Genomic DNA, 25,706 nt, shown 5'->3' with positions numbered 1-25,706 from the left:
GATATGGAATCTAAAGACCTATGTTTGAATCCTGCCTCAACTGCTGAACACCCAAGAGACCTGAAACAAATCACTCTCTATTTGATCCTCAGTTTCCTCATGTGCCAAACGAGAAGCTAGATTAGATGGTCCCTAAATGTATGATTGAGGACTTTTATTTTTCTTCCTCTGCATCCTCAACATATGGATTCTGATTTTGCTTTTGGTCTGGACCTCTTATTTCATTGATATAGAGAATTCATGGGAAGGAAATCCTCTGCCCTAAGACAGACTGGTGAACTCTTGTCAAGTGATAGTCTTAGTGAGTTAGGCTGAACATTGACCTTGCCAGGCTACTAGGGCTTTCCAATGAAGAGCCTGACTTTTCACAGCACATAGAGTTGGGGCTCGTTTAGTCTGTTGACATTGTCTAAGACAATGATGGGCAAACTTTTTATTTTTTTATTTTATTATTTTTTTAAATTTTTACTAAACCCTTAACTTCTGTGTATTGACTCATAGGTAGAAGAGTGGTAAGGGTGGGCAATGGGGGTCAAGTGACTTGCCCAGGGTCACACAGCTGGGTGGGCAAACTTTTTAAAGAGGGGGCCAAAGGAAAGGAAATGCCCAGCTGTCTGTCTGTTTCTAAGGCAACTTTCGAAATTTCTTTGTATTGTATCCTACTCACTGTATTCATCAGATTAGGAATAATACAGTTATGTGGCTGGATAGAACATTTCAGGGGACTGCATCTGGCCTGAGGGTCGTAGTTTGCCCATCACTGGTCTAAGAGACTCAAAAGTGTCAAAGTTGAAGCTGGTGTAACTCCATAGTTGACATGTCTGGTAGGCATGGTGACCAGTGTTTGTAAAGCCAGTGATCCAGCATGAAGACTTGACTCTAACAACCACACCATCTCTGATCATTGTTTTCAATGTAGGTTTGTTGATAGCTATTGTGCAATTGCTATAATTGAAAGATAGTTTGGGGGATAGAGTGGGATGGAGATAGCTTTTCACAGATTTTCTTTGAGGGCTCTTTAATCTCACCAATCTATAGTTTAAATCACATAATTTTAGATCAAGAAAGAATCTCAGAGGTTCTCTAATCCTTTCCTCCCCCGCACCACCTTTATTTACAAATGAGGAACTGGAACTTCATTGAGAGGAAGTGACTTGCCCAATATCATACAATTCCCTGGTGTAGCAGGAGAAAGATGAAAAGGATTGAGGAAATAAAAGGTCCGAGCTGCTGAGCATTTCGATTTATTAAGTAAGCACTGCGTGCCAGTTGCCTGACAAATTGAGCTCAGCCTCCTTCCTCAGCTCAGGGCTGAACCTCAAATAGAGGGAGAGACAGAATTTTATATGTTAAAAACAATTCATCAAATAAGGGCAATTATTTAAAAGGAAACCACATTAGGCAATCTTATTTCTAATTGGATGAAAGATTAGGGACTTTCCAAGTTGGGAGGAGGAGAGTGAACAGATTCAGTTCTCAGAATTCAGAAAAAGAGGTGTCCCATTCTCCCCAAGTGTCTGTATACTATCAAAGGAACATGGAAATGTGCTAGACTGGTGCCAAGAAACCATCAATCAATTGCTTGAGATGTACAACTGTGAGAAAATTCCTTCCATCAATCTCAGATCTGACTGGGTTTCTGGTGAGCATAATGTAGTTCCTTAGTTAAGAGTGTCTAAGGAGCGGGTAGAGGTGGTCCAGCTTCCCAGCCTCACAGGCCTTCGTTCAAACAATGTAATACGGTTTTCTCCCAATTCCCACGATTGAATCAGTTTTCTTACCAGACAGAAACTGGACTAGACCCTTAATTGAATAGAAAGGGAACTGAGCTTGCTCCAGAATTGAGCCACAAGATGGAGTCAATGTGGTTCACTCAATTCCTGTAATTAGAGACTTGCTGTTCGAATCCCCTCAAATCCCACAATCTCTTCAGTGGCACATTCTGGGTCTTCTCACTTCTAGGATTCCAAAAAGCTGTGTGTGCTCTGACCATCATTTATCCGAACTTGTCCAGTCTAGTGGAACTGTTACAACAAATATTATTTCCAGGCTAGTGGGCTCGCTTGTCCTGGGTCTTGTTGGTGATCCTTAGACCTTGTTTCAGGCAGTGATCATGAATCTGCCTATGACAGGTCCATACCTTGGTCAAATGGGAGGAAAATTGTCATTGCTTTATATATCTGACTTTGGTCTAGATCTTGAAGACTTACACATTTGTCCTATACTCTTCCAGCTTTCTAAAGGGAAAACAATCATACCGATTCTAGATTTCTTCCTCTGACTCATTATTTAAATTCAATATTTAGCAGAGTGAGTGGCACATAGAAGGCACTTAATAAATTTGTCTCTTTTGTCAGTGCATTATAAAACAAGATGGCATGTAAAAGTGGAAACAGCAAAAGATGATATCAGCCAGACCTGGGACTTGGTCTCCATTCTGTCACTACCTAACTGTGGTCAAGTCATTTTACCTCAGTTTCTATATCTTTTCAATGGGCATAATGACACCCACATTATGTACCTAATGGGATTTTTGTCAGGATCAAATGAAACAATGGAATTGAAAATTTTTTGAAAAATATAAATGCAATGTATTTCTTTTATTTGTAACAGTCTCATGGGGTCTTTTTTATAAGTTCACTAGGCAAACACAAACAGCTTAACACAGACTAATTAAAACCACTGGAATTGACTTCCTACCATATAACTACTATCACATGAGTTTCCATTGAGAATTAGAAAACTGAGAATTTAGCAGATTTAGCAGTTGAAATGTAGAGGAATCATTTAAGAAGTAGACATTAATGTGGTAAATATATATTAAATCCAAGTATCTCCTTTTAGGATGTCTAAGTTAATTTAGACCCTGCTATCTCTTCAAGGGAGACTGATAGGTTATAATCTTTTACTGTTAAAGATTAGACACAGTCAACAGTGGGACTAACTTTTTGTTTTTAGCAAAGCAAATCCTATGACCCAAAAAATACGCAATTGAAAAGGAAAGTATTTTTCTACTGTCTGAAACTTAAACATACTGGATTCAACTTTATCAATCACTCAACATGTACTTTATCGATCAATTAACTGCCAGGTGCTATGCAGATCACCAAAGACACAAATATATAATCCTTGGCCTCAGGGAGTTTACAGTCTAGTTTGGAACAGAAAACTGTGACACTTGAAACATGATTAAGTATCAAAGTGTGTGGCATACCTGTAATTAGAACTCAGAGAAAGTCCTGAGGAAATAAGAGGTTTCCCAAGGAAGAATAATGACCGAGGAAATATCACGTTAAATTCTATTTACCTGGAGTATTTTATCTAGAGACTAATTCACTTGGATTCCCCCAAACACCCATATACACACCCTAAATCTCCCCTACACCCCACCTCCCCCACATGCAAAGTAATCATCACATCTGTATTTTGGTAATGACAACAACTTTTAACTTGTACCCTACTCTGATTCATCCTGAATTTAATTCTAAATTACCTTGTGTAAGTAGTTCTGGGGAGCAGCAATATTTTAAGAAAGATTGTCTCTTTCCACCCCTTAATATGAAAACTGGGGATTTGTGTTTGTTTTGACTGAATTGCAGCTTGTTTTTGCTTGAGGCTAAATATAAATTTCATACTAGCACGTACTGTGTTCATTGCCAGTGAATGATGACTGTATCATTCCACAGACTGTCTGAAGTATGGACCTGGTTTTCCTTGACAAAATGTGGTGTTTTTGAGATAGATTTGGAATGACTCCTTATTCTACTGGCTGGGCTACCTGTGAGTCTGCCAAAGTACATTGGGTGTTTCCTCTCCTTTAGAAATGAGAAGCCAGTTTTGTTTACCTGATTTCAACAGAAGCACTCCATTGGCCAAAGACATTCTGCCTCTTTCTGTTCCAAAGGTGGGAACATATGTAGCACAAATAATTACTTGCATGTGAGAAATGGTATAAAAGTTGTCTTTTTGAAGACTTATATGCCTAGAAAAAAAGATAGATTAGTCAAATGAAAAAATGGACAACTCAAATATCTCAGCATCCAAGAAATATTTACAGACCCAGGAAGACCAAGATGTTGGGATGGTACCCCATAGGGTACTTGGTGATCTGGTACAGGGAGCTGCTTGGTTGGTATAAGACACCATCTAATATAACCATCTTATTTTAAAGTTGAGAATTGTGCAAATGGTCCACTCATTGGACCTCCATTTTGACTTCCTAATCTTTTATCACCCTGAATCTTTACCTAATAACTAGTTTTCCTGCATGTCTCAATTCTTGGATTTCAGACCCACTGGGACTTACCTTTTTCTGTTGGTAACTTTTTCTTTTTTTCAACTTGGAACTAGGTAGATAAGAATTTCTTTCCTTTCCTTGGCTGCACCTCTTTTTCCATTTCTGCCCCCTGCACTGTATCCCCATCCATCATTCCCCCTCCTGGGTGTTTACCTAATCTCATTAATGTATTAGTTCTTCTGAGTGGCAACAATATTGTTTGGTGCCTTAGACAGATGGCTTATTGCTAAATATGGCAGTGTTCCCTGGGGTACTGTGAGTCTCTCACTAGAAGACTCCAGAACCCATGGAGAGGTGATAACAGTTGCTTTAGACCCCTAAGGACGCAGCACTCTTGAAAGACACATTTAAAACTTTGAAGTCCCTGAATTCCTGTGGCTTGGAGTTGATGATCCTTGCTCCACAAAGCATCTGGAATTGTCTAGAAATATTTATTAGATGAATGGAGGCTGTCCCAGGGATCTTGTCCCATTATAATCCAATCCCATGAGCATCATGGAGGATTATCTATGAACTGGGCTAATGATGGCCTTCTTGAAATAGAAGGATTTTTCTTGAAATGTCTTAAAATCTTTCTTGAAATTGCTCCTGGGATACCCCTAAAACACTGATAATAGTCCTCTAATTGAGAACATGGAAGAATTCCTTCCCATTCTTGGTGCTAGTTAGGAGATTTTCACAGTTGTCTTCTTTTTCCTCCTCATAGGCAATAGTTAACCAGTACATTTGCTGACTCTAACAGGAGTAAGGGACTTGGATAAAAATGCTGATTCCTTCTGGACCCTAAATCTTGACTGAACATGACAGAGTTTTACTCTTACAGGTCATTTTTAAGGATTTCCAAGATTTGTCATGCCCATGTTTGATATAGCTACTGACATTCCCCATATTTGGCACTGTTTACCTATTGATCTCCTTTTTTCATAACTAAACTTGAGACATATCTCTAAAGGCAATTTCTCTGCCTTCCTCCTGGAGTCAGTGGCACAAGAGGAGAGATTCAGTGAGAATCAGTGGGGAAGCATATTCTGTTTCCCTCAGATATGGAGACAGCATAGAGGTGGCAGCAGGACCTGTCCCTCAATCCCTGTCTTTAGATGGAACAAACAAATCAATGAACCAGCAAGCTTTATGAGGTAACTGATATGTGCCAGGTCCTATGTTAGGACCATGGGATTCCAAGAGAAAATGAAATAATTCCTGCCCTCAAGACACAATCTGGGCATATTTAGTCCTGAGAGAAAACACGCCCAAGACTTGGCCTGTCCATGTTTTACCAAGCTGGATAAGGAGGATTGGCTACAAGCTTTCATCACTTTTCTTACTGTAATGGATTGAAGGTTGGAGTCCTTTATCCTTCACATATTAGGGCACCTGAACAACTTTCACCTTTTCTCCTAAAGGGATCCTCATGGAGGGAGGGGTGATAGTGGTCTTCTATAAGTTGGCTTTATCTGTGGTGAGCCACGAGTTAGCCTGCCAGCTTCTACCTTTCCCAGAGAATCATGAACTCTTGGTTATGCCTATGGATTCCTTCTCAAAATAAGGTTTTTGTTAGGTGCATACATTAAAATAAGTAAAATGACAAAGGATTTCAATTATATTCAAAAATTTAAAAGACAGATTTAGAGAATGTGGATTAAGATCTATAGTCCTAGAAATATTGATAGTAATAAATTAATTCCAGAGATACTGGTCTATAATTCCTTCAGCTCAGGCAAGGTCTTCTTCATGAAGCTTTTCAATTGAAATGATAAGTGTTTTGCAAACACTAGAGCAGTACATAAAATGTACTCATTGTTTTTCTTGCTTCTTGATGCTCCCACCTGCTAGCACCCGCCTCCCCAAACTATTATGTCATATTATTTCTCTTATAAGACATGTTCTGCTAATCCCTAGAAAATAGAATGAAGAGAAATGGGTCAAAGTTGCAAAGAAACAAAATTAGGTTTTATGCAACAAAAATCTTTCTCCTATGTCCCTTCAGTTCTAAATCTCTGATTCTAAGAAGAGCCATCCCCAGATCGAATGGACTATCTCATGTGATAATGGATTCCCCTTCACTGTTAGAGAGGGTATCTTTAAACAAATGGTTAGAGCTGAAAGAGATTTAAGAGATCATCAAGTCTTAAGGGTGTTCTCTCTTAGGACTATAAGTAATCCCCTTCTTCTTTCACCTGTAGTCTGAATGTCATTGTGTCTGAGATTTAAGTGACTTTCATAAGTACAGCCATGGTTGTCCCTTCTCGTAGTTGTCTTTGATTGTCTGACCACTTCTACCATCTTATCTGAAGCTTTCTGCCCTCTATTGTGAGAGTTCAAACAAAAGCCTACTGCTTTTAGTATTATTGGCTAGTCTGCCTCTTCTGTAAAAGCCCAGTGGGCTGGGCTTCATTTTTCACCAATGTACGCCTTAGAAATGACCAAAAGAAGACTTCAATAGCTTCCTGCACAGGAATGTTATTTCTATAAAAGATTTCTTTTATTCTGGCCCATCTGCTTTAAAACAACTCTTCAATGGATGAACAAATGATCTAGGAGATCATTAAAAAAATCATCATAAGAAGGAATAAAAGTATTTCCATAGGCTAGGAATCTGAATTACCTCTTATAATCTTAGTCTTAAAAAAATTAAATAAATATAAAATAATTTAAATCCATTCCATTTTGGACATAGATAAAAGGCTACAATATTAGAGTTCAAAGATATCATAGTGGCCATTCAGTCCACTCCTGTCCTCACACCTTTTTTTGAACATTTCAGTGATTGGAAACTCATTGCCCTTGGGAAGCTGTTCCATCCTCATGGCTAATTGTTGTCCCCCTTTTAAGCTGAAATGTGTTTCCCTAATACTACTTTGCTACTCTCACAATATATAGGAGCATCAATATTTTGTCTGGAACTTATTTGTTGACTTCGCATGACAAATTTTTATCTGTGCATAGAGATAAGATGCCAAGTTATCTCAGACTTTTGGACCTAGAAGAAGTACTTCTTGTGAGAGAACTGTCTATGGGTTTTGTCTCTTCTTGATCCCTTGGTCAGAAACATGAATTTCTGTTTTATTTGAAGGATCATTTCATCTTCCCTTGTTGCTAATTATTACAATCTTGTATCCAGAGAATCAGGATTCCTTTATCCTTAAATGCTTGATGAGCAGATTGAAGCAAAGGGAATGAAAACACTTTGGGGGCTCACTGAAGATTCTGAGGAGGGAAAGACTGAGGTATTTTTAAAAAGTCAAACAGGGGCAGAGGTAGCTCAGTTCACAGAGAGCCAGACCTGGAGATGAGAGGTCCTGGGTTCAAATCTGGCCTCAGACACTTCCTAGCTGGTGATCCTGGGCAAGTCCCTTAATCCCTGCTGCCTAGCCCTCACTACTCTTTAGCTTTGGAATCAATACTTAGTTCTGATTCTAAGATAGAAGGCAATAGTTTAAAAAAAAAAAGAAAAGCCTAGCAATCCCTACTCACTAATCATTACCTTACTTTGATCATTGATGTAAATAAATTCTGTTTGGTAAGAATGAATGAAATCAAGGTGTCTGTTTTAAATAAATGGAAGCCAGAAGAGCAACTCGGAAATAACTGAAGTGATCCAAGCATGGAAGCCAGGGATTAGGGTGGAGTTGCAGAAAGGACGAGAGACACCAAGATCTGTGAAACCGTGCTGAGAAATTTGGCAGGATTTGGTGATGGATTAGATTTGAGAATATGAACTAAAGAGGGGTTAAAAATTACTTTGCACTGAAATACTTGCTAGGCACCACATAAATATGTAATACATGTAGAGAGGGCTTTTTTTCCTTCCCATTGCTTTCTTCACCTTTTATCCACATTGCTAAAGGCAATAAAAATGAAGGAAAAAAATTAGAGAATGAAAACAAGGATAATTTCAATGACTAAATAGTGAATCATAGGGAGTGGTGATATCTTACACAATAGAACTTAAGCAATGATGTGAGGAGAGCAAAAGTGAATGTAGCATTTAAAAAAAATACAGTTTCTCATTTTTATTCATTTCCTCAGGGTCAGGGGAAGGGCTCAATGAATGAAATTTTCTTTACTCTTGCCTGGTTTTCTGCATAATTAGTTTTTATTTCAGATTAAAAGGTCACTTTTATACAACTTTTCTGATACAACTTTTATACAATACAACAGGATTTCCTCTTAAAAAGAACAATGTAACATAAAAGACATGATCACTTCTTTATGTCAGGGCTTGAGTTTTGGGAAGAAATGAATTATTTATGGATTCATTTTTGCAAACTTTTGTTATGCCTCTTTCTCTCTGCCCAAATGAGCACATACAGCAAAACACACACACACACACACACACACACACACACACACACACACACACACACACATCCCACAGACTATAAAACCCTCATAACAAATATGCAGAGTCTAGTAAAACCAGTTCCTGCATTGACTATGTCCAAAAAGTATGTTTTATTCTTCATTTTAAGACCAGCACTTCTCCAGCCAGCAGTGGGAGTAATGTGTTTCATCTTGGGACTTCCACACTCATGTTTTAGCACTGCGTTAATCTGTGTTCTTAAGACTTTCCAAGATGTTTTTCTTTATGATGTTGTCATTGTAGAAATTGTTCCCCTATTTCTACTCACTTCTCTCTGGTCATTTGATACTGCCATTTGGTTATTTCCTATGGCACAATAATATTCCCATTCTGTGTATGTATAGATTTATATAATTTTCTAGCCATTGTAGAACCTAAGGGTTTTTTTTCCCTGAACCCTTACTTTCTGTCTTAGAATTAATGCTAAGTATTCATTCCATGGCAGAAGAGTGGTAAGGGTTTGGCAATTGGAGTTAAGTGACTTGCTCAGGGTCATACAGCTGAAGCCAGATTTGAACCAAAGACCTCCTCTCACTGGGCCTGGCTCTCAATCTACTGAGCCATCCAGCTGCCCCAGACTTTTTTTTTAATAAGGCAAATCATTTTGAAAAATGCTATGTAACTTAGTGGGGGAAAAACTTTGAATCTGGAATTGTAAGACTTCAAATTTCTGTTTTGCCATTTATTTTTTGTATGATGTTCCAAAGGTCATTGAACCAGATCTGTTTCTTGTAAAATGAAGACTTTAGACTAAATGACCTCTAAGATCCCTTCTAGGTCCTATGTATATGACTCTGTGGATCTATTTGAGGGAGTATGGTAGGGTGGAAAGAATATTGGACCCTGGGTCCAGAGTCTTAGATTTAAATCTAAGTTCAGATGTTTTCTAGCAGAGACCCTGGGTAAATAAATTGACTTCATGTCTGCCATCTTTGAAACTGGGATAAGATACTACCTTCAAACCTTTTTTTAAGCTTGTTTTGTCCCCATTCTGGTTTGGATCATCATGAGCTAATAGCTGATCAAGTACTAGCATTTGGATCTCAGTTTCCTAACCTGTAAAATAAAGTGGGTTGGGCTATAGATGGCTTCTAAGGACTCTTCCAGCTAAATCCAACAATTTATGATACTTTAATCTCTACCCAGATTTTTGTAATTTGTTTGGTCTAGGAATAGGAGGGAGAAAGGATGAGTAAATTTACTTCTAAGGTTCTCTGGGAATTGAGTGTTTAAGAGGAGGTCTTATGTCTATTAAAAAAGCCTTAAAAATACTTTTCCTTGTGGACCTGTCATCTTCCATGCTGTAGCTGAATTCTCTTGGTTCCTTGTGTTTTTATGTCCATGGACATAGAGTGTGCCTGGGAAAGCATTTATGTCTGGCATAATCTGTGATCAGGTTCCACAATCTTTGCCATCATCTCTTAGCAGGACACCCAGTATGGCATGGAATGCCAGACCAGCTGCGGGGCTTCTTGCAAATCCTTGCAAAATTTAACTTGCAAGTTCAGTCCATCCATCACCAACATCCAACTTGCTGATGAGCTTTGCTTTTTTAGAGGATGTATAGCTTAGCACACCACTCCTGAGGCAGTCCTATCAGGCTGGGTATCTCACAATTTGTTTCTTGTCTTTGCTTTCAGGTTCACACTGTGAATTGTACAAGGATCCCTGTGCTAACATCAGTTGCCTGAATGGTGGGACCTGTGACAGCGAAAGTCTGAACGGTACCTGTATCTGCTTACCTGGGTTTACAGGCAAGTAAACTTCCTATTAGTTTTTAAAAATATTATCATGGAAGCTTCTGCATAGCAAATGTCAAAGGAGGGAGTAAAGTACTTTGGCCACTTATTTAGAATTCTACCATTGTGGGTTAATGTCAGTTGGTTGGATATTTATCAATACATGTGTAAAGGTTTAAAAATATGTATAAAAGTCTCAATGGATAATTGAATCAGGTGCAGCCACTTAGGGAAACAGACTATAGCTTGGCTCATATATAGGATGCCTTTTGTATAGTATGGTAATATTATTGTCTATGAGGTCTATTTTCAGAGCAGAGTACAGACATAAGTTGAACAAATAATTGATTTGTACCAATTCCCAGGATATGGAAATGACATTGGAAGTGAGAAAAGAGGTGGGAGATATCTAAAAATGGAGGCTTCTAGTTTCCACAGAACTGCATAAATCTACCAATGTGTTTAATTAGAAAAAAGTTAGAGTTGAGAAAAAAAATTTTAGGGGTGTCAGAACATGATTTGGCCAAGGCAAGTGAAGAGTAAACATTTCTGGTGAGAAATATGGTATTAATGATAAGGCAGGTGCTGTAGGGTAGAGGAAAGAGAGAGGAAATGTGGAGTGGCTGATGGATAGCATAAGATTTAAAGCTGAAAGGGATATCAGATATCATCAGTCTTCTCATTTAACAGATGGGAAAACTGAGACCTAGAGAGAAGGCTTTGGAAAGAAATTGAGAAACTGGCAAGTGCCCAGAGAAGGACAGCCAAGATGGTGAAGAGTCTTGAGTCCATGCCATATAAGAACTGGGGATGATTAGCCTGGGAAAGACTTAGGGTGGAACATGACAGCTGTCTTTAATTATTTGAAGGGCTATCAAATGGAGGGAGGCATTACACTTTTCCTAATTTGGTCCCAGAGAGAAGAGTTAAGAACAAAGGGTGGAGTTCCAAAGAGAAAATTTGAACTGGAAATCATGAAAAACTTGCCAGAAGTCTCAGTTGCCCCAAAGCACAATGGATTGCCTTGGGAAGCCATGGGTTACCCCTCCTTGGAGGTCTTTATTTTTTTTACATGAAAAAAATCATTTAATTAATTATTTTAGAATATTTTGCCATGGTTACATGATTCAAGTTCTTTCCCTTCCCTTCTTCCATCCCCCTCCTGTAGCCAATGAGCAATTCCACTGGGTTTTTCATGTGTTACTGATCAAGACCTATTTCCATACCATTAATATTTTTAATAGAGTGATCATTCAAAGTCAAAACCTCTAATCATATTCCCATCAAACCACTTGATTGATCCTTTGTTTTTCCTCTGTGTTTCTACTCCCACAGTTCTTTCTCTGGATGTGGGTAGCATTCTTTATCATAAGCCCTCAGAATTGTCCTGGATTACTGCATTGCTGCTAGTTAGAGAACTCTTGGAAGTCTTTTAGCAGAGGTTGGAGGACCACAGATCAGGATTGTTATACTAGGGTTCTTCTTCAAGTGAGATGGGGACTAGTTGGTCTCTGAGTTTCCCTTTAGTCGATCAAGCAAGCAAGCAAGGAAGCAAGCAATGTTTATTAAGCACCTACTATGTGCCAGGCAACATGCTAATCACTGGGATGCAAAAAAGAAGCAAAAGATAGTCCTTGGTCTCAAAGAGATTACAATCTAATGGGGGAGACACCATGCAAACAAATATCTACAAAGCAAGTTATATGTAGGATAAATAGGAAATAATTAACAGAGGAAAGGCACTAGAATTAAGAGGGGTTGGGGAAGGCTTCCAGTAAAAGATAGATTTTAGTTGGGATTTAAAAGAAGCCAGGGAGTTCAGGAGGTAGAATGGAGGAGAGAGAGCATTCCAATCATGGTGGACTGTAGGAGTACAGTTTTTCCAAGGCCATGAAGATAAAAAAAAAGCCAGAACTGCAACTAGAATCAAGTTGTTTTTTTTTTTTTAAACACCCTTAGGAATAAAGTGGATGTAGAAGTGTTGGTGAGAGGAAGACTTGGGTTCAAATCCTGTCTCACCCTCTTGGGGCTCAATTTCTGAATTAATAAAATGAGAGGGATTGATTTAGTGGCTTCCAAGTTCCCTTTCAGCTCGAACGCTATATTAGGATGCCTCTTCTACCTTCCCTGCCTAACCAGAGGGGAAGTTATATCTAAGGATGAGGGCAATTAACAGGGGAAGCTGGAGAAGAACAGCTTTCTGTTTCATACTTTCCCAGTTCAAGTAACCTGGAGACGGAACTGCTTAGAGTGGACTGTGGCTATTCCAAGTTTTTGAGCAACAGGGAGAGATAGTTGGGGCTGGGCAGAGGGGCACTCAACATTCCCTTTTCCTGTTTTTGGAACAAACCTGCAACGTACCAGATTCCTGAATACAGGATAGGGTCTGTATTTTGGGGGTTTGCTCCGGGAATATAAAGTGGGGATTAATTAGGTTTACAAATTGGGCGATTTTTGAGAAATTCCTGCTTTTACCAACAAATTTGAGGCCAATAAAAAGGCCAATTCAACAGGCATATATGAAAACAGTAGTTAATGCACTGACAATTCATATGCTGGCATGTTTACTTACCTACAAATCTCTGAGAGTCACATTGACAGAGCAGTAGGTCCCATTGTAGAATGTTCGTGTGTGTGTGCACGTGTGTGTACAAGCATGTGAACTGCTTTGTGTGTTCTTATCCTCACTCCCATCTCACTGTGCCTTTGGGATGTGCCCCTGTACATAATCAGCATGCTCAGGAAAGAGGCACAACCTTCTCCAATTATCACTGAAAGGAGTCAATTTACTCATTCACTTAAGTTCACCTAAATTCAACATTCATTCATTTAGTACCTGTGTTGGTATTAAAAGGGACCAGGAAAGATTCTTATGGAAGCTAGAATTTTAGCAGAGACTGAATGGAAGTCAGGAAAAACAGGAGGCAGAGATGAGGAGAGACAGCTTTATAGGCAAGGGGGACAGTCAGAGAAAATGCATAGAATCTGAAGGTGGAGAGCCTTGGATGAGGAATAGCATGGAGGCTGGTGTCACTGGATTGTAGAGCAGGTGGAAGAGAGTAAGGTATGACTGAAGGAGACCAGGTTATGATGAATTTCAAAGCCAAACAAAGGAATATATGTTTGATCCTAGAGATTATAGAAAGCTACCTTCTGCAGGAAGCCTTCCTCCATCCCTCTTAATTTCAGTGCCTTCCCTCTTAATGATTTCCAATTTATCTTTTTTATTTTTAATCTTTATCTTTTTTATTTTTAATCTTTATCTTCTGTCTTGGGATCAATACTTTTTTTTTAAATTTTAAACCCTTAACTTCTGTATATTAACTTATAGGTGGAAGATTGGTAAGGGTAGGCAATGGGGGTCAAGTGACTTGCCCAGGGTCACACAGCTGGTAAGTGTCTGAGGCCAGACTTGAACCCAGGACCTCCTGTCTCTAGGCCTGGCTCTCAATCCACTGAGCTACCCAGCTGCCCCATCTTGGGATCAATACTTTTTATTGATCCCAAGGCAGAAGAGCTGCAAGGGCTAGCTGGGAATTAAGTGATTTGCTCGGGGTTTGGGAAGTATTTGAGGTCAGATTTGAACCCAGGACTTCCCTTCTCCAGGCTTTTCTCTCTATCCACTGAACCTTGTAGCTGCCCCAATTTCCCATTTAGCTTACTTTGCCTATATTTATTAAACTGCAAGCTCCTTGAGGGCAAAGACCATTTTTTGCCTCTTTTTGAATCCCCAGTGATTAGCAGGGTGCCTGGCACATATTAAGTGCTTAATAAATGTTTAGGTATTGATTAATTTATTGGAGTTTTTGACCAGAGAGCAATCTGGTTAAATTCTGCTCTTTAGGAAGCTAACACTTTGATAGCTGAATGGTGATGAACTGCAGATGAGAGACTTGAGGCTGGAAGACCAATCAGCAAGCAATTGTATGTATTAGTCCAGGAGTGAGTGAGACCATCCCTTTCATGATTTCTAACAACATGATAATATTCTATGACATCCATATTTGACAATTTGTTCAGTCATTCTACTATTGATGGATACTTCCTTAGTTTTCAGCTCCTAAAATCTCAGACTACATCGAGAGGCATGCTTTTGAGAATGAGGGAGAGGAGAATCTTATTAAATACTGTCCTGGTCCTACCAAATTTGGAGCAGTGTTATGTTCATCTCTAAGTGTTATGTTTTAAGGACATCGATAGGCTGGAGAGCATCCAAAAGAGAGTATCCAACATGGTGGAAGACCTTAAAATCATGCCATATGAAGAATGATTAAAAAAACAACCTGAGAATATTTTAGTCCACAGAAGAGAAGATTTGGGAGAACTAGGTGGCTTGGTGGATGAGAGCCAGGCTGAAGAGATGGGAAGTCCTGTGTTCAAATCTACCCTCAGACACTTCCTAGTTGTGTGACCCTGAAGAAGTTACTTGACCCTCATTGCCTATCCATTACCACCCTTCTGCCTTGGAACTAAAATACAGTATTGATGCTAAGACAGAAGATAAAGTTTAAAAAAAAAGAAGAGAAGATTTATAGGGGATGGAATTGGATGGGATATAATAGCTATCTCCAGTTATTTAAAGGGAAGACATATGGAAAAGGATTTGGCCTTCTATTTCTTAGGTTTCAGAAGGTCAAACATCTAATAATAGGTAGAAGTTGTAGAGACTCAGATTTAAGAAAGAAGGAAAAACATCCCAGATATCCAAAGTGCAATGGGGTGTCTTGGAAGATGGTGAATTCCCCCTCACTGGTGGTCTTCAAGCCCAGGTTGGTTGAATGCTCGTTAATTATGTTGTAGAAGAGATTCCCAGGTTCAGGCTGGAATATTTGGGCTCAATGGCCTTTGAAATCCTTCTCGTCTGAAGCTCTGTTCTCCTTTGACTCTTGGGGTTTGAAATAGAGAATTCTAAATAACAACTCTACTTCCTTCTGTGCGTACTTACAAACCTGAAAATATCATGTCCTTTGCTCCATGCTCTTCCTTTTTAGAGAATTGTTTCCAGCACACACACACACACACACACACACACACATGCACACCTAACTTTATTTACTCCAATAGTTCTTGGTGCTTCATTGCATTCCCACTTCTTTCTTCAATAATGATCTTCACAATCAATCTTTGGGCTTTTGCTGGCTTGATGTGGTGATTTTTTTTTACTCCCACACCCTTTTAGATGATGATATGAGAAGAAAAATCAATTCCCTTTAAATCACTATGGTGCTCTTATAATATTTGTGAGGAGAATGTAAAATGAAATTGCTCTTTGACTTACTCTGGGAAATAGAAGTGGCCAGAGCTTGGAAACCTACATAACTTTTTCTTAAGGCACTACTCTCTCTGAACTGAACTTTATTTGCTGGTTTTCACATATGATATATAGGAACACAGATCAGTCCTACAACCTTTCCTCCTATAGATGATAAAATGGCAGAGAAATTACCCAGAATACCAAAACTTCCAGTTAGCTTTTAGATTATTTACTTGATTGAATTATAAACTATTGAATGGCTGTGACTATATTTATTCTTTTTCATTTTACTACCCTCAGTTTGTATATAGAGATTTGAAAAATCCTAGGCAGTATATAATTGTTGGATTGAATTATTTCAGGTTACTAGACCTCTTCTGATTTTAGTGTAGACATACATGATTGCAATAAGAAAAATGCCATAAGGGAGCAGCTAGGTGGCTCAGTGGATTCAGAACCAGCCCTATTGATGGGAAGTCCTGGATTCAAAACTGGCCTCAGATACTTCCTAGCAATGTGACCCTCATTGCCTTGCCCTTTCTGCTCTTCAGCATTGGAGCCAAAACACAATATCAATTCTAAGATGGAAGATAAAAAGTTAAAAAAAAATTCCATGAAAAGTCAGAGGGATGCCAACTCAGGGAAAATCTCAGAGACTGTGGAATTATTCCTTCTTTCAAACCTCGTTCATTCTAATTTTCATACTGGCTATCTGAGTAGATGTGGTCTTACAGCCAGGATGACCTGTGTTTAAGCCCTGCCCCTGATATGTACTGATGGTGTGATCCTGGGAAAATTACTTGGTCTCTGGACATCTCAGTTGTAAGAACAACACTGGGCGTTCCCTCCACAGATGAAATCATAGATTTGGTCAGAAAATAAAAAGAAAATAAATAATAGCTGCCTTAAGACTTTAAGTGTTTCATATATATAATATATATATATTCACACACATATGTACAGATACATATGTGTGTATAGATCACATACTATCTATCTTTCTTCCTTTTTTCTTTTCTTTCTTCCTTCCTTATTTTCTTTCTTCTTTCTTCTTCTTTCCTTCCTTCGTTCCTTCCTTCCTTTTTCTCTTTCTCCCTTCCTTCCTTCCTTCCTTCCTTCCTTCCTTCCTTCCTTCCTTCCTTTCTTTCTCTTTCTCTCTTTCTCTCTCTCTCTCTCTCTCTCTTTCTCTCTTTCTCTCTTTCTCTCTTTCTCTCTTTCTTGGCACTATGGCCAGAGCGATGGACTTGAAACCAGAATGACCTGGGTTCAAATACCTACCCCTAATGCTTAGGCTGTGTGGTCCTGAACAGGTCACTTATCTTGGTGAGCCTCAGGAAACTCTCTAGCTCTTATTTAAAAAATCTTAGGTGGACTGCAATTTGTGTTAGTGGAGAAAGCTCTCCCATTGGGAGTTTCACAAAGAATCACAAATCCTTCTAGACCATCTATATGCACATACTAGATCTCCATAACAACTTTCTCATATGGGCACTCCTTTTTAAAGAGAAGATAATTTAATGCTCAGAGAGGTCAAGTCCAACATAGCTAATTGGAATTTGTCAGGATTCTTCCCCAAGCCTTTGGTGACATCACGCCCAGTTCTTTCCCTACTATACCATAAGAGGATTGTGGAAAGAAATTTTAGTAGGTAGCAAATTGATTTATTTAAGTTGTTTGTTCTCTGACCAAGACCTGATCTGCCATGCCTTGTTTTTGTTACTCTCATTTCACATATAGAATTTAATAAGTATTGTGTTTAAATTTTTTTCTTTTTTTAATTGATCTGGCAGAGAGATAGGGGAGCTAATATGACTCAGTGAAGTGTAGAGGCTTATACGAGTTATGACTTTAACTTTATTGTTAGCTAACTCTGCAACCAGTTGAAAAGTTTATTCCATTGTGGTTATCTCAATGACAGGGAGACACGTGTGCTTTGGGGTGGGGGGTTGGGCAGGCTGACCCCTGAGGCCCTTTCTGCTCTTCTGTGATTGTTTTGGGAGGATTCTGAGTTTTGTTATGATTCCCCTGGGATATCAGGAGGAATAAAGTATAAGAACAGGAAGGGAGTTTGAACAGCTGCCGTCATAGGCATCTTGCAAGTCTTTCCTAGAACTGAAGATGGTACAATAATGGAATCTTCAAATGAAAAGGAATTGTGGAGTATAGAATGCTATGTGAAAACTAAGGATGTAACAAAACGCCCTTGAGAAATTAAAGATAGAAGAAAGAAAAAAAAAAGGCAATCAGTTTTGGAAAAAAGCGCACATCAGATGGAGGAAAAATCACCCTAAAAACAGAGAAAGAAAGATGTTTTTTAAATATAACAGTATTAAGAGAAGCTTCAAAATGAACACTTTTAAATCAATAAACCGAGAAGCAGTTATTAAGCATCTAGGTGAAATAGTAGATGGAGCACAAGACCTGGAGTCAGGAAGATCTGACTTCCAATCTGGCCTCAGGCATTTACTAAGTCCTGTAACCTGGGCAAGTCAATTAACCTTGTTTGCCTTAGTTTCCTCATCTGTGAAATGAACTGGAGAAGGAAATGACAAACCATTCCAGTATCTTTGCCAAGAAAACCCCAAATAAGGGTTATTAAGAGTCAGACATGAGTGAAATGACTGAACAACAATAGCCACATGCCAGTCACTGTTGATGTATAGAAACAGAAATGGAACCATCCTTGTCCTTGAGGAGTTTCTAGTTTTACTAAGAAAGACAATGTGCATATAAATAGTTATGTATAATATAGATACAGACTAATTTGGGGAGAAAGACTTAAGTAGCTTGATAGAGATTAGAAAAGTCTTAAAGTAGAAGTCAACTCAGAACCTGAAATTTGATGGAATTTAAGAAATTCTAAGAGATAGAGGTGAAAATATAGGATCCACTCTTCCCCTCCTTTCTCTTTTCTCTCTGACTGTCTCTGTTTCTCAAATTTCTGTCCAGTTGAGGTGAAAGACTACTGAGTTCCCCAAAGAGGTTTGATATGTCTGTAGATATTTAAGTTATTGAGATGCCACCAGGTCATCTCCAAGATAAAACGGGTCTATCCATAGGGTCCCTGACACCAGCTGCAGGACCAAAGTGAGACTCAGGTGCTTGATGCTATGTGAGTTGGTCCTCTCTGACCCAAACCTCTTCCATTCCAGGTAGTTTTCCAGATAGCTAGACTTATCTGGGAATGAAGGGAGCAGACTTCTTAGGAGAACATTTTTTAATTTAAAAACATATTTAATTAATTTAGAATATTTTTCCACGGTTATATGATTCATGTTCTTTCTCTCCCCTCCTCCTACCCCTCCTCCCATAGCCAACAAGTAATTACACTGGGTTTTACATGTGTCATTGATCAAGACCTATTTCCATATTATTAATATTTGCATTAGGGTGATCACTTAGAGTCTACATCCCCAATCATATCCCCATTGACCCATGTGGTCAAGCAGTTGTTTTTCTTTTGTGTTGGAGTGCATTTTTCTAAGTGATAGTGTCATTCAGAAGCAAAAACACTAGTTCAAGACCCACAAGACCCTACCCTGGGATCATGGCCCTACCACTTCTCTGATGTGTAGCTTTAGACAAGTCTCTTCTCTTTGGGGCTTAGTCTTCTCATGTGTAGAATGAAAGAGTTGAACTAAATGATTTTTAAGGTCCCTTCTCACTCTGAAAATTTACAAATGAATCAATGAAAGAATGAAAAAATAATCAATTGTTAATCAAACACTTGCTGTGTGCCAGTCATTATAGATACCAATACAAGAAGGTAGACCCTGTCCTTAAGGAGCTTATGTTTAAATGGGGGAAGACAACATGTGAAGGAGAACTAGAAAGGGTTTGGGGAGGAATGTATGCAGTGGCATCACCATGGAGTGATGGAGAAGTCTAGTATCGGGCGATAGAAGGTGAAGACTTCAACTTCATTTGTGACAGCCCAGAGACTCAGAGATGAGTTGAGGTGGTTCTGGTGGGAGGAAACCAAGAAAAAATGGCTAGAAGGACAGAGAAGAAGACAAGGTCTCCAAATGACTGGGAAGGTCTAGAAATGGCTGAGCAAGTATAGAAATGACCGAGGAGGTCTGCAAATGGCCAGAGGGGATTCTGCCAGGTATTAGTTTGGATAAAAATTCTCCAAAATTTCAACCAACTTTTCACAGATAATCATTGTCCAACATTGCTGTTTTTGTGTACAATGTTCTCCCAGTTCTGCTTATTTTGCTCTGCATCAGTTCCTGCAAATTTTTCCAGCTTTTTCTGAAATCATCTTCCATGGCATTTCTTATATCACAATAGTATTCCATTACCAACATGTTCCATTATTTGTTCGGCCATTCTCTTTTACCCTAGGGGTTCACCAAAATTGTCCTGCTTTTTTATGTTTGGGAACCAGTCTCATCTGTAAAATGAATGAGAGGAACTAAATGCTCTCTTTTCCACTTCTTTGATATTGAAATCAAATAGAGGAGAGAAGAGATTCCAATGATGAGTCAAACAACAAACAAATACCATGTACCAGGCACTTTGCTGGCATCTGAGGACACAAAGATAAAAAATGAAACAGTTCCTGCCTTCTAGGGGCTTATATTCTACTGCAGGGAGGGGGTAGGATAGGAGATTAGGGATGTCAAGGACAGATAATAAAAGAAGTCTAAAGTAATTTTTTGGGATGAGGGCTACATATTATTTTTAGATTACAGAAATGCCATAGACATAGATAGCTGGAGGTAGTGGCAGGAGGAATCAGAAACTACCCCATGGAGAAAGTGGCATTTAAGTTGTGCTTTGAATAAAATCTAAAAGATAAAAAGGAGGGAGGACAGCTAAGTGGCTCAGTGGATAGGGATACAGGTAGTCCTGTGTTCAAATCTTGCCTCAGGCACTTCCTAGATGTACTACCTTGGCTGAGTCACTTAACCTTAGTTGCCTAGCCCTTACCATTCTTCTGCCTTGGAACCAATACTTACTGATTCTAGGACAGCAGATAAGAGTTTAAAAATAATAAATAAAAGATGAGAAGATGAGGTGTACATTCCAGTCATGAAAAGCTTTAAAAGTCAAAGAGAGAACATCATATTTCATCCTAAAAGCAATAGGGAACCATTGAAGTTTATGGAGTAAGAGATGAAAAATCATTTTGCAAAATAACTTTAGGAAAATCAGTTTTTAGTAGTTTTATGGAGAATTGATTAGAGTGGTGTGAAGAAATGAGGGTAATTTGAAAGGCTAATAACTTTTTTAATTTAAATTTTTAATTAACAGATATATTTTTCTCTTTCACTAAGTACCCCACTAAAAATAAAAGAATAACAAAATATTTATAACAAATATGCATAGTCAAGAAAAACAAAATCCCACAGTGATGTCTTGACTCCATTACCTCTCTTCCTGGCCTTTTCTATTCTTCTGCCTTGGAACAAATACACAATATAGATTCTAAGAGGGAAAGTAAGAGTTTAGCAAAATAATAATGGAGGTGGGGGACAACTAGATGGCTCAGTGGATAGAGTCAGTCCTGGAGTTAGGACTTTCTGACAAGTCCAGTTGTCAGCACAGTGCCAGGTACATAGTAGGTGGTTAATAAATATGTTTTAATTTTTAAACCCTTACCTTCTGTCTCAGAATCTAAACTAAGTATTGGTTCCAAGGCAGTCGAGTAGTATGGGCTAGGCAATTGAGGTTAACTTTCTTGCCTAGGTTCACACAGCTAGGATGTGTTGGAGATAAGATTTGAACCTAGGACTTCCTGTCTCTAAGCTTGGCTTTCTAACTACTGAGCCACCCACTGCCCCACTAAGTATTTATTGATGACGATTAGCATGCTTTATCCTTGGTTCTCTGGAAGGACAGTTTGCTCTGACATTGATTAGAGTTCGTAAGCCTTCTAATTCCAATTCTTGAGCCAAAACCAAAATCATCTAGGTTCTTGGAATTCAGGGAATTTCCTGTTCAAAGTGTTCTGTGGTTGATCTGTCACAGCTCTTGGGCACAACTACTGCTTATTCACTTGGGTCCTCTGGATTGTGACTCTAGACCTGGAAGGATGTTCTAAATGTCACAGTATGACTTTTTCCTTTTACAATTGGGGAAACTGAGAGCTAGAGAAATGCATGACTTTTCCCAAAGCCACATCCTTGGAATACAGTCCTACAGGACAGCACAGATTAGAGTAGATCCCAAGGCTCCAGGGGAAGGTGGTAATAGGGGAGCTGGAAAGAGTTCTGGAACTGCCTGGGATCCAGGGCAATGTGGTTTATGAGGTTGGCATTCATGTTGGACTTCAGGGAGTGGTTAGTAGCCTAATGCATTTTCCTCTGGCCACAGAAATAGGAGCTGAGAGAAAAGCTGTTACAGAGCCTGCCCGGCTTTCATTTTTCAGGAGTTCACAGAATTCTTAATGGCAGCAAAAAGAAGCTGAGTGGCACCTGTAATGGCGCCCCCATTACAAGTTGCTGATTTACATATCCGTCAAAGCCTTCTGCTCAAGCCTTTTAAAACTTTTCAGCACATTAAAGGCTCCCATGTCTCAATATCTGGAATACTGTGCCCTACCATTTGTAATTGTCCAGTGGTTGGCCTTTCCTTCTGAGAGTGATTTCCCCATCAGTGCAAAGACAGCTTTAGAAACTGGTTAGCAAGAGGTAATCAGTTGGATGTTTTTTCTATTGCACAAATGACTATATTTAACCCAAATAGCAAATTCATTTAGCCAGCGCTGAATTATAATCAACCTTGTCCAACTCAGAGGCGATTAGGATGATTAAAACCAATTTCACTTTAAAAATAAGTGGAGGGAGAAGGCAACTTGGTGGCTCAGTGGATCGAGAGCCAGGTTGAAAGAGGCTATGAAAAGGATTTTGTAGATTTGTTAGTTTGGGGACTCTGTTGTTTGTGTTCTTGTTGAACTGGGTGGTTGCTATGCATGGATCTATCAGAGTATTTTGTGCCCTGGGTGATGGGAAAATAGGCCCCATGTAATAGGGGCTATAAATCTAACCTGCCTGAAGCTTTGCTGGAACCATAAACAGAAGTTATTGATAAGCCGAAACAAGGCATTTGATGTTGCAGCTGTGATTTGTGACACACTCTTTATCTCCCTTAGGTGAAGACTGTGAGACTGATATAAATGAATGTGAGAGTAACCCCTGCCATCACTCTGGTACCTGCATAGATCAGACCAATGGCTATACCTGCCACTGCCCCCACAATTGGATTGGACCAAACTGTGAAGTCCGTAAGTATTTCTGCGTCTTGCTTCTTGGGATCAAATTCTGAACTTGTAAGATGAGGGATGCAGGGAAGGATATGATTATAGCCTCATCTGTATTAAAGCCAGCTTTTCCATTTCTTTAGAATGTAATTTCCATTTTATTTAAAATGGAGTTAAGCCTCAGATCTTTAAAGATTTACATTCTCTTGAAGATGCTACATGTTTGTAAATCATGAGACTCCAACATTGTCAGAAAAAACTAAAATCAGTTACTCAAAGGGCAATGGATGGCTGTCTAATGAGCATGAATCAACTAAAGTGGGCATCAGTAGCTGGACAAGTGGTGTAAAAGTAGCACTTTTCAAGAACCAAGTGACTGGAGATGGAGTTGGGTCTATCATGAGTCACAAATGAGAGATAGCAGATAGCTCAAGTGGTTCACTGGGACCCCTGAGGACTTAAAAGGATTAGAGGAATGTTTCTGGTATGTTGACTTGAGGAGAGGACATATGGGAAAGTTCAAATAAGAAATATTCTGGTTTGCAAAATGTCAGAAAAGGAATATTAAAAATTGTATCAACCTGTAATCCAGAAAATAATAGAAAATTTAAAGAAAAAAATCATACTGATTCATAAGAAATCCATATTTGGAGAAGTAGGATCCATACTGCGAACTTTGACTTTCCCAATACTCAGGGCTGTTTGATTAGGGACTGCAGCTATAAAATGACCTGCATCTTAAATCTTTTCATGCTCGTGGATTATCCTTGCACCATAATCCTGAGATCCAGATTCTGCCTTCTACCATATACCTCGCCTATCAATCTAGAGTCTTGGGCTTCTGATTGGTGAGCTGTCACCATTTTTAGTTTGAACTAGACCATCATGATGCTTTTGATCTAGTATCTTCCCACCATGCTGACTTGTACCTCTTCCAAGCAGATTCTATCACTTTCTTCCCCATACACTGTTCTTTTCACTCTAGGACAAGTGACCATATTGTTATTACCATTCCTAGAAAGGGTGTCATATAGTTACTCTGTGATCCCATTTATCATCCCTGCAACTTCCCCAACCAAACCACCCTCCCTCTTACCCAACTCCCTACTATTCATTGACTTCCCCTATTAGAATATAAACTCCTTTAGAACAGTGACTACCTTTTTGTTTGTTTGTTTTTGTACTGCCCTTAGCCCTATAACACTCAGCATAGTTCTTGGTACATAGTAAGTGCGTAATAAAAATGCTTTTTAATTCATGTCTTATTGATACATAAGAAGCAGTAGGACAAAAGTGAAATCAAATTAATAGCTAAATTTTATACTAGTAAAGAAACTTGAGCTTTAGTCCTAGTTTAAGCCCTAACTCTGGATGTAATTTTGGACAAGTCACTTAATTTCTCTGAGTATTAGTTTCTTCATCTAGACAATAGGGCAAGAGTGGAGTGTTGGATCAAACTATTTTAAAGATCAGTTGCAGCTCTAATGTTTTATTACCTGCAAAAACCTTATTTAATGCTTGTTATGTGTCAAGTACTATGTAGGGTACTTGGGGGTGAGTTTGGGGAATACAAAAGAAGAAGAATTTAAGGAATTTACAATTTAGTGATGTACTCTGGCTGATTCATATTTTGTGTACTGTGTACAAGATCTGTGGCTTTATCTAGTGGATAGCAACCTCTTTGGAACTTAGAAGATGGACTTTAAGAGATTTTTGTGGCCAAAATACTTATTGGACTACAGTGAATCTGGTGACTCACAGGTTTGAAATTAGCTAGACAAAATCCTCAAACAATAGAGATATAATCCATCTCTTGACCCATAATTGAAACCATTCTGGTATGATAATACTTTTGAGAAGGAGAGGGGATGAGGGGCAGGTTAGCAGGTGGGGCTATCAATCACTTTATTCTTCTTTTGTGTGAACAGGTACTTTCTAGGACTCCCTTCTCTCTTTTGGATATTTTTTCCTTCCCATTCCTTTACCTTTCCCCCACACCCTTCTGGAGGCAAAGTATATTTTCAAACCTGGCATAAGGAACAAAGAGATTATGGAGGCATAATTCTCCCAGTCAGCTCCCACTATTATTAATAACTCACTTTATTCCTAAGGCTACCTCCTCTGGTGAAGGTTATTTCTCTACTCTGGAAAATTGTTAAAATAAGTTATTATCTATTTCTTTTATAATATGAGCCCCCAATCAACAGAGGCTGACAAAATTAGTTTAAATCACCTTCCTTTCCAGGTATTCCCAGTTTACCTCCTCTTAGCATTGCTGTCAAACACCAGTACACAATTTAACCATTAACTGAAGTTTTAATAGATTAAGAATTAAAGCAGAACTTTAGATATAAAGACCTCTAAATGCCAATGCTTTGGTTAGCCACTAAGAGGGAGGGTGAGACTACTCTCTCTTCCAAGGAGGTATAGAAAATAGAGGCAGTAACAAGGCAAGTTTTATGTTATGGGCTAGATTACAATCTCTTAGTGCTAGATATCCATGGTCTCTATGCTGATTTCCATTCTGCCTCAACATTCCAATCCTTGTTTTTTAGATGCTCACCATTTTTTAAAAAATTATTTTTATTGTGATGCAAAACACAATTTCATATTGGTCATTATTGTAAGAACAAACTCATACATAATTAAAACCTCAAAATAGCACTATAAATACACTGATGTGAAAGATGACTCTAACAATTCTTTCTCTGGAGGTGGATATATCTTTCAGGATTGTCCCTGGTCATTGCATTACTGAGAATAGCCAAGTTTTCACAGATAATCATTGTCCAATATTTTGTTATTGTGTACAATGTTCTTCTAGTTCTGCTTATGTTATTCTGCAT

General features: G+C 38.7%; 1 protein-coding gene across 1 annotated transcript in view; it reads left to right on the top strand.

Moving 5' to 3' along the window:
- Positions 1-25,706, top strand: part of DNER (delta/notch like EGF repeat containing) — a 226,749-nt gene that overhangs the window by 182,207 nt on the left and 18,836 nt on the right. Inside the window, exons 10-11 of the mRNA XM_044669452.1 lie at positions 10,301-10,414; positions 22,753-22,884. Coding sequence (XP_044525387.1) covers positions 10,301-10,414; positions 22,753-22,884 — 246 coding nt within the window. The remainder of the gene's footprint in view (positions 1-10,300; positions 10,415-22,752; positions 22,885-25,706) is intronic.

Source organism: Gracilinanus agilis, chromosome 3 (assembly GCF_016433145.1).
Source record: "Gracilinanus agilis isolate LMUSP501 chromosome 3, AgileGrace, whole genome shotgun sequence".
Lineage (NCBI taxonomy): Eukaryota > Metazoa > Chordata > Mammalia > Didelphimorphia > Didelphidae > Gracilinanus > Gracilinanus agilis.
The sequence above is the reverse complement of the archived record's forward strand: the minus strand, read 5'-3'. Positions and strand labels throughout refer to the sequence as shown.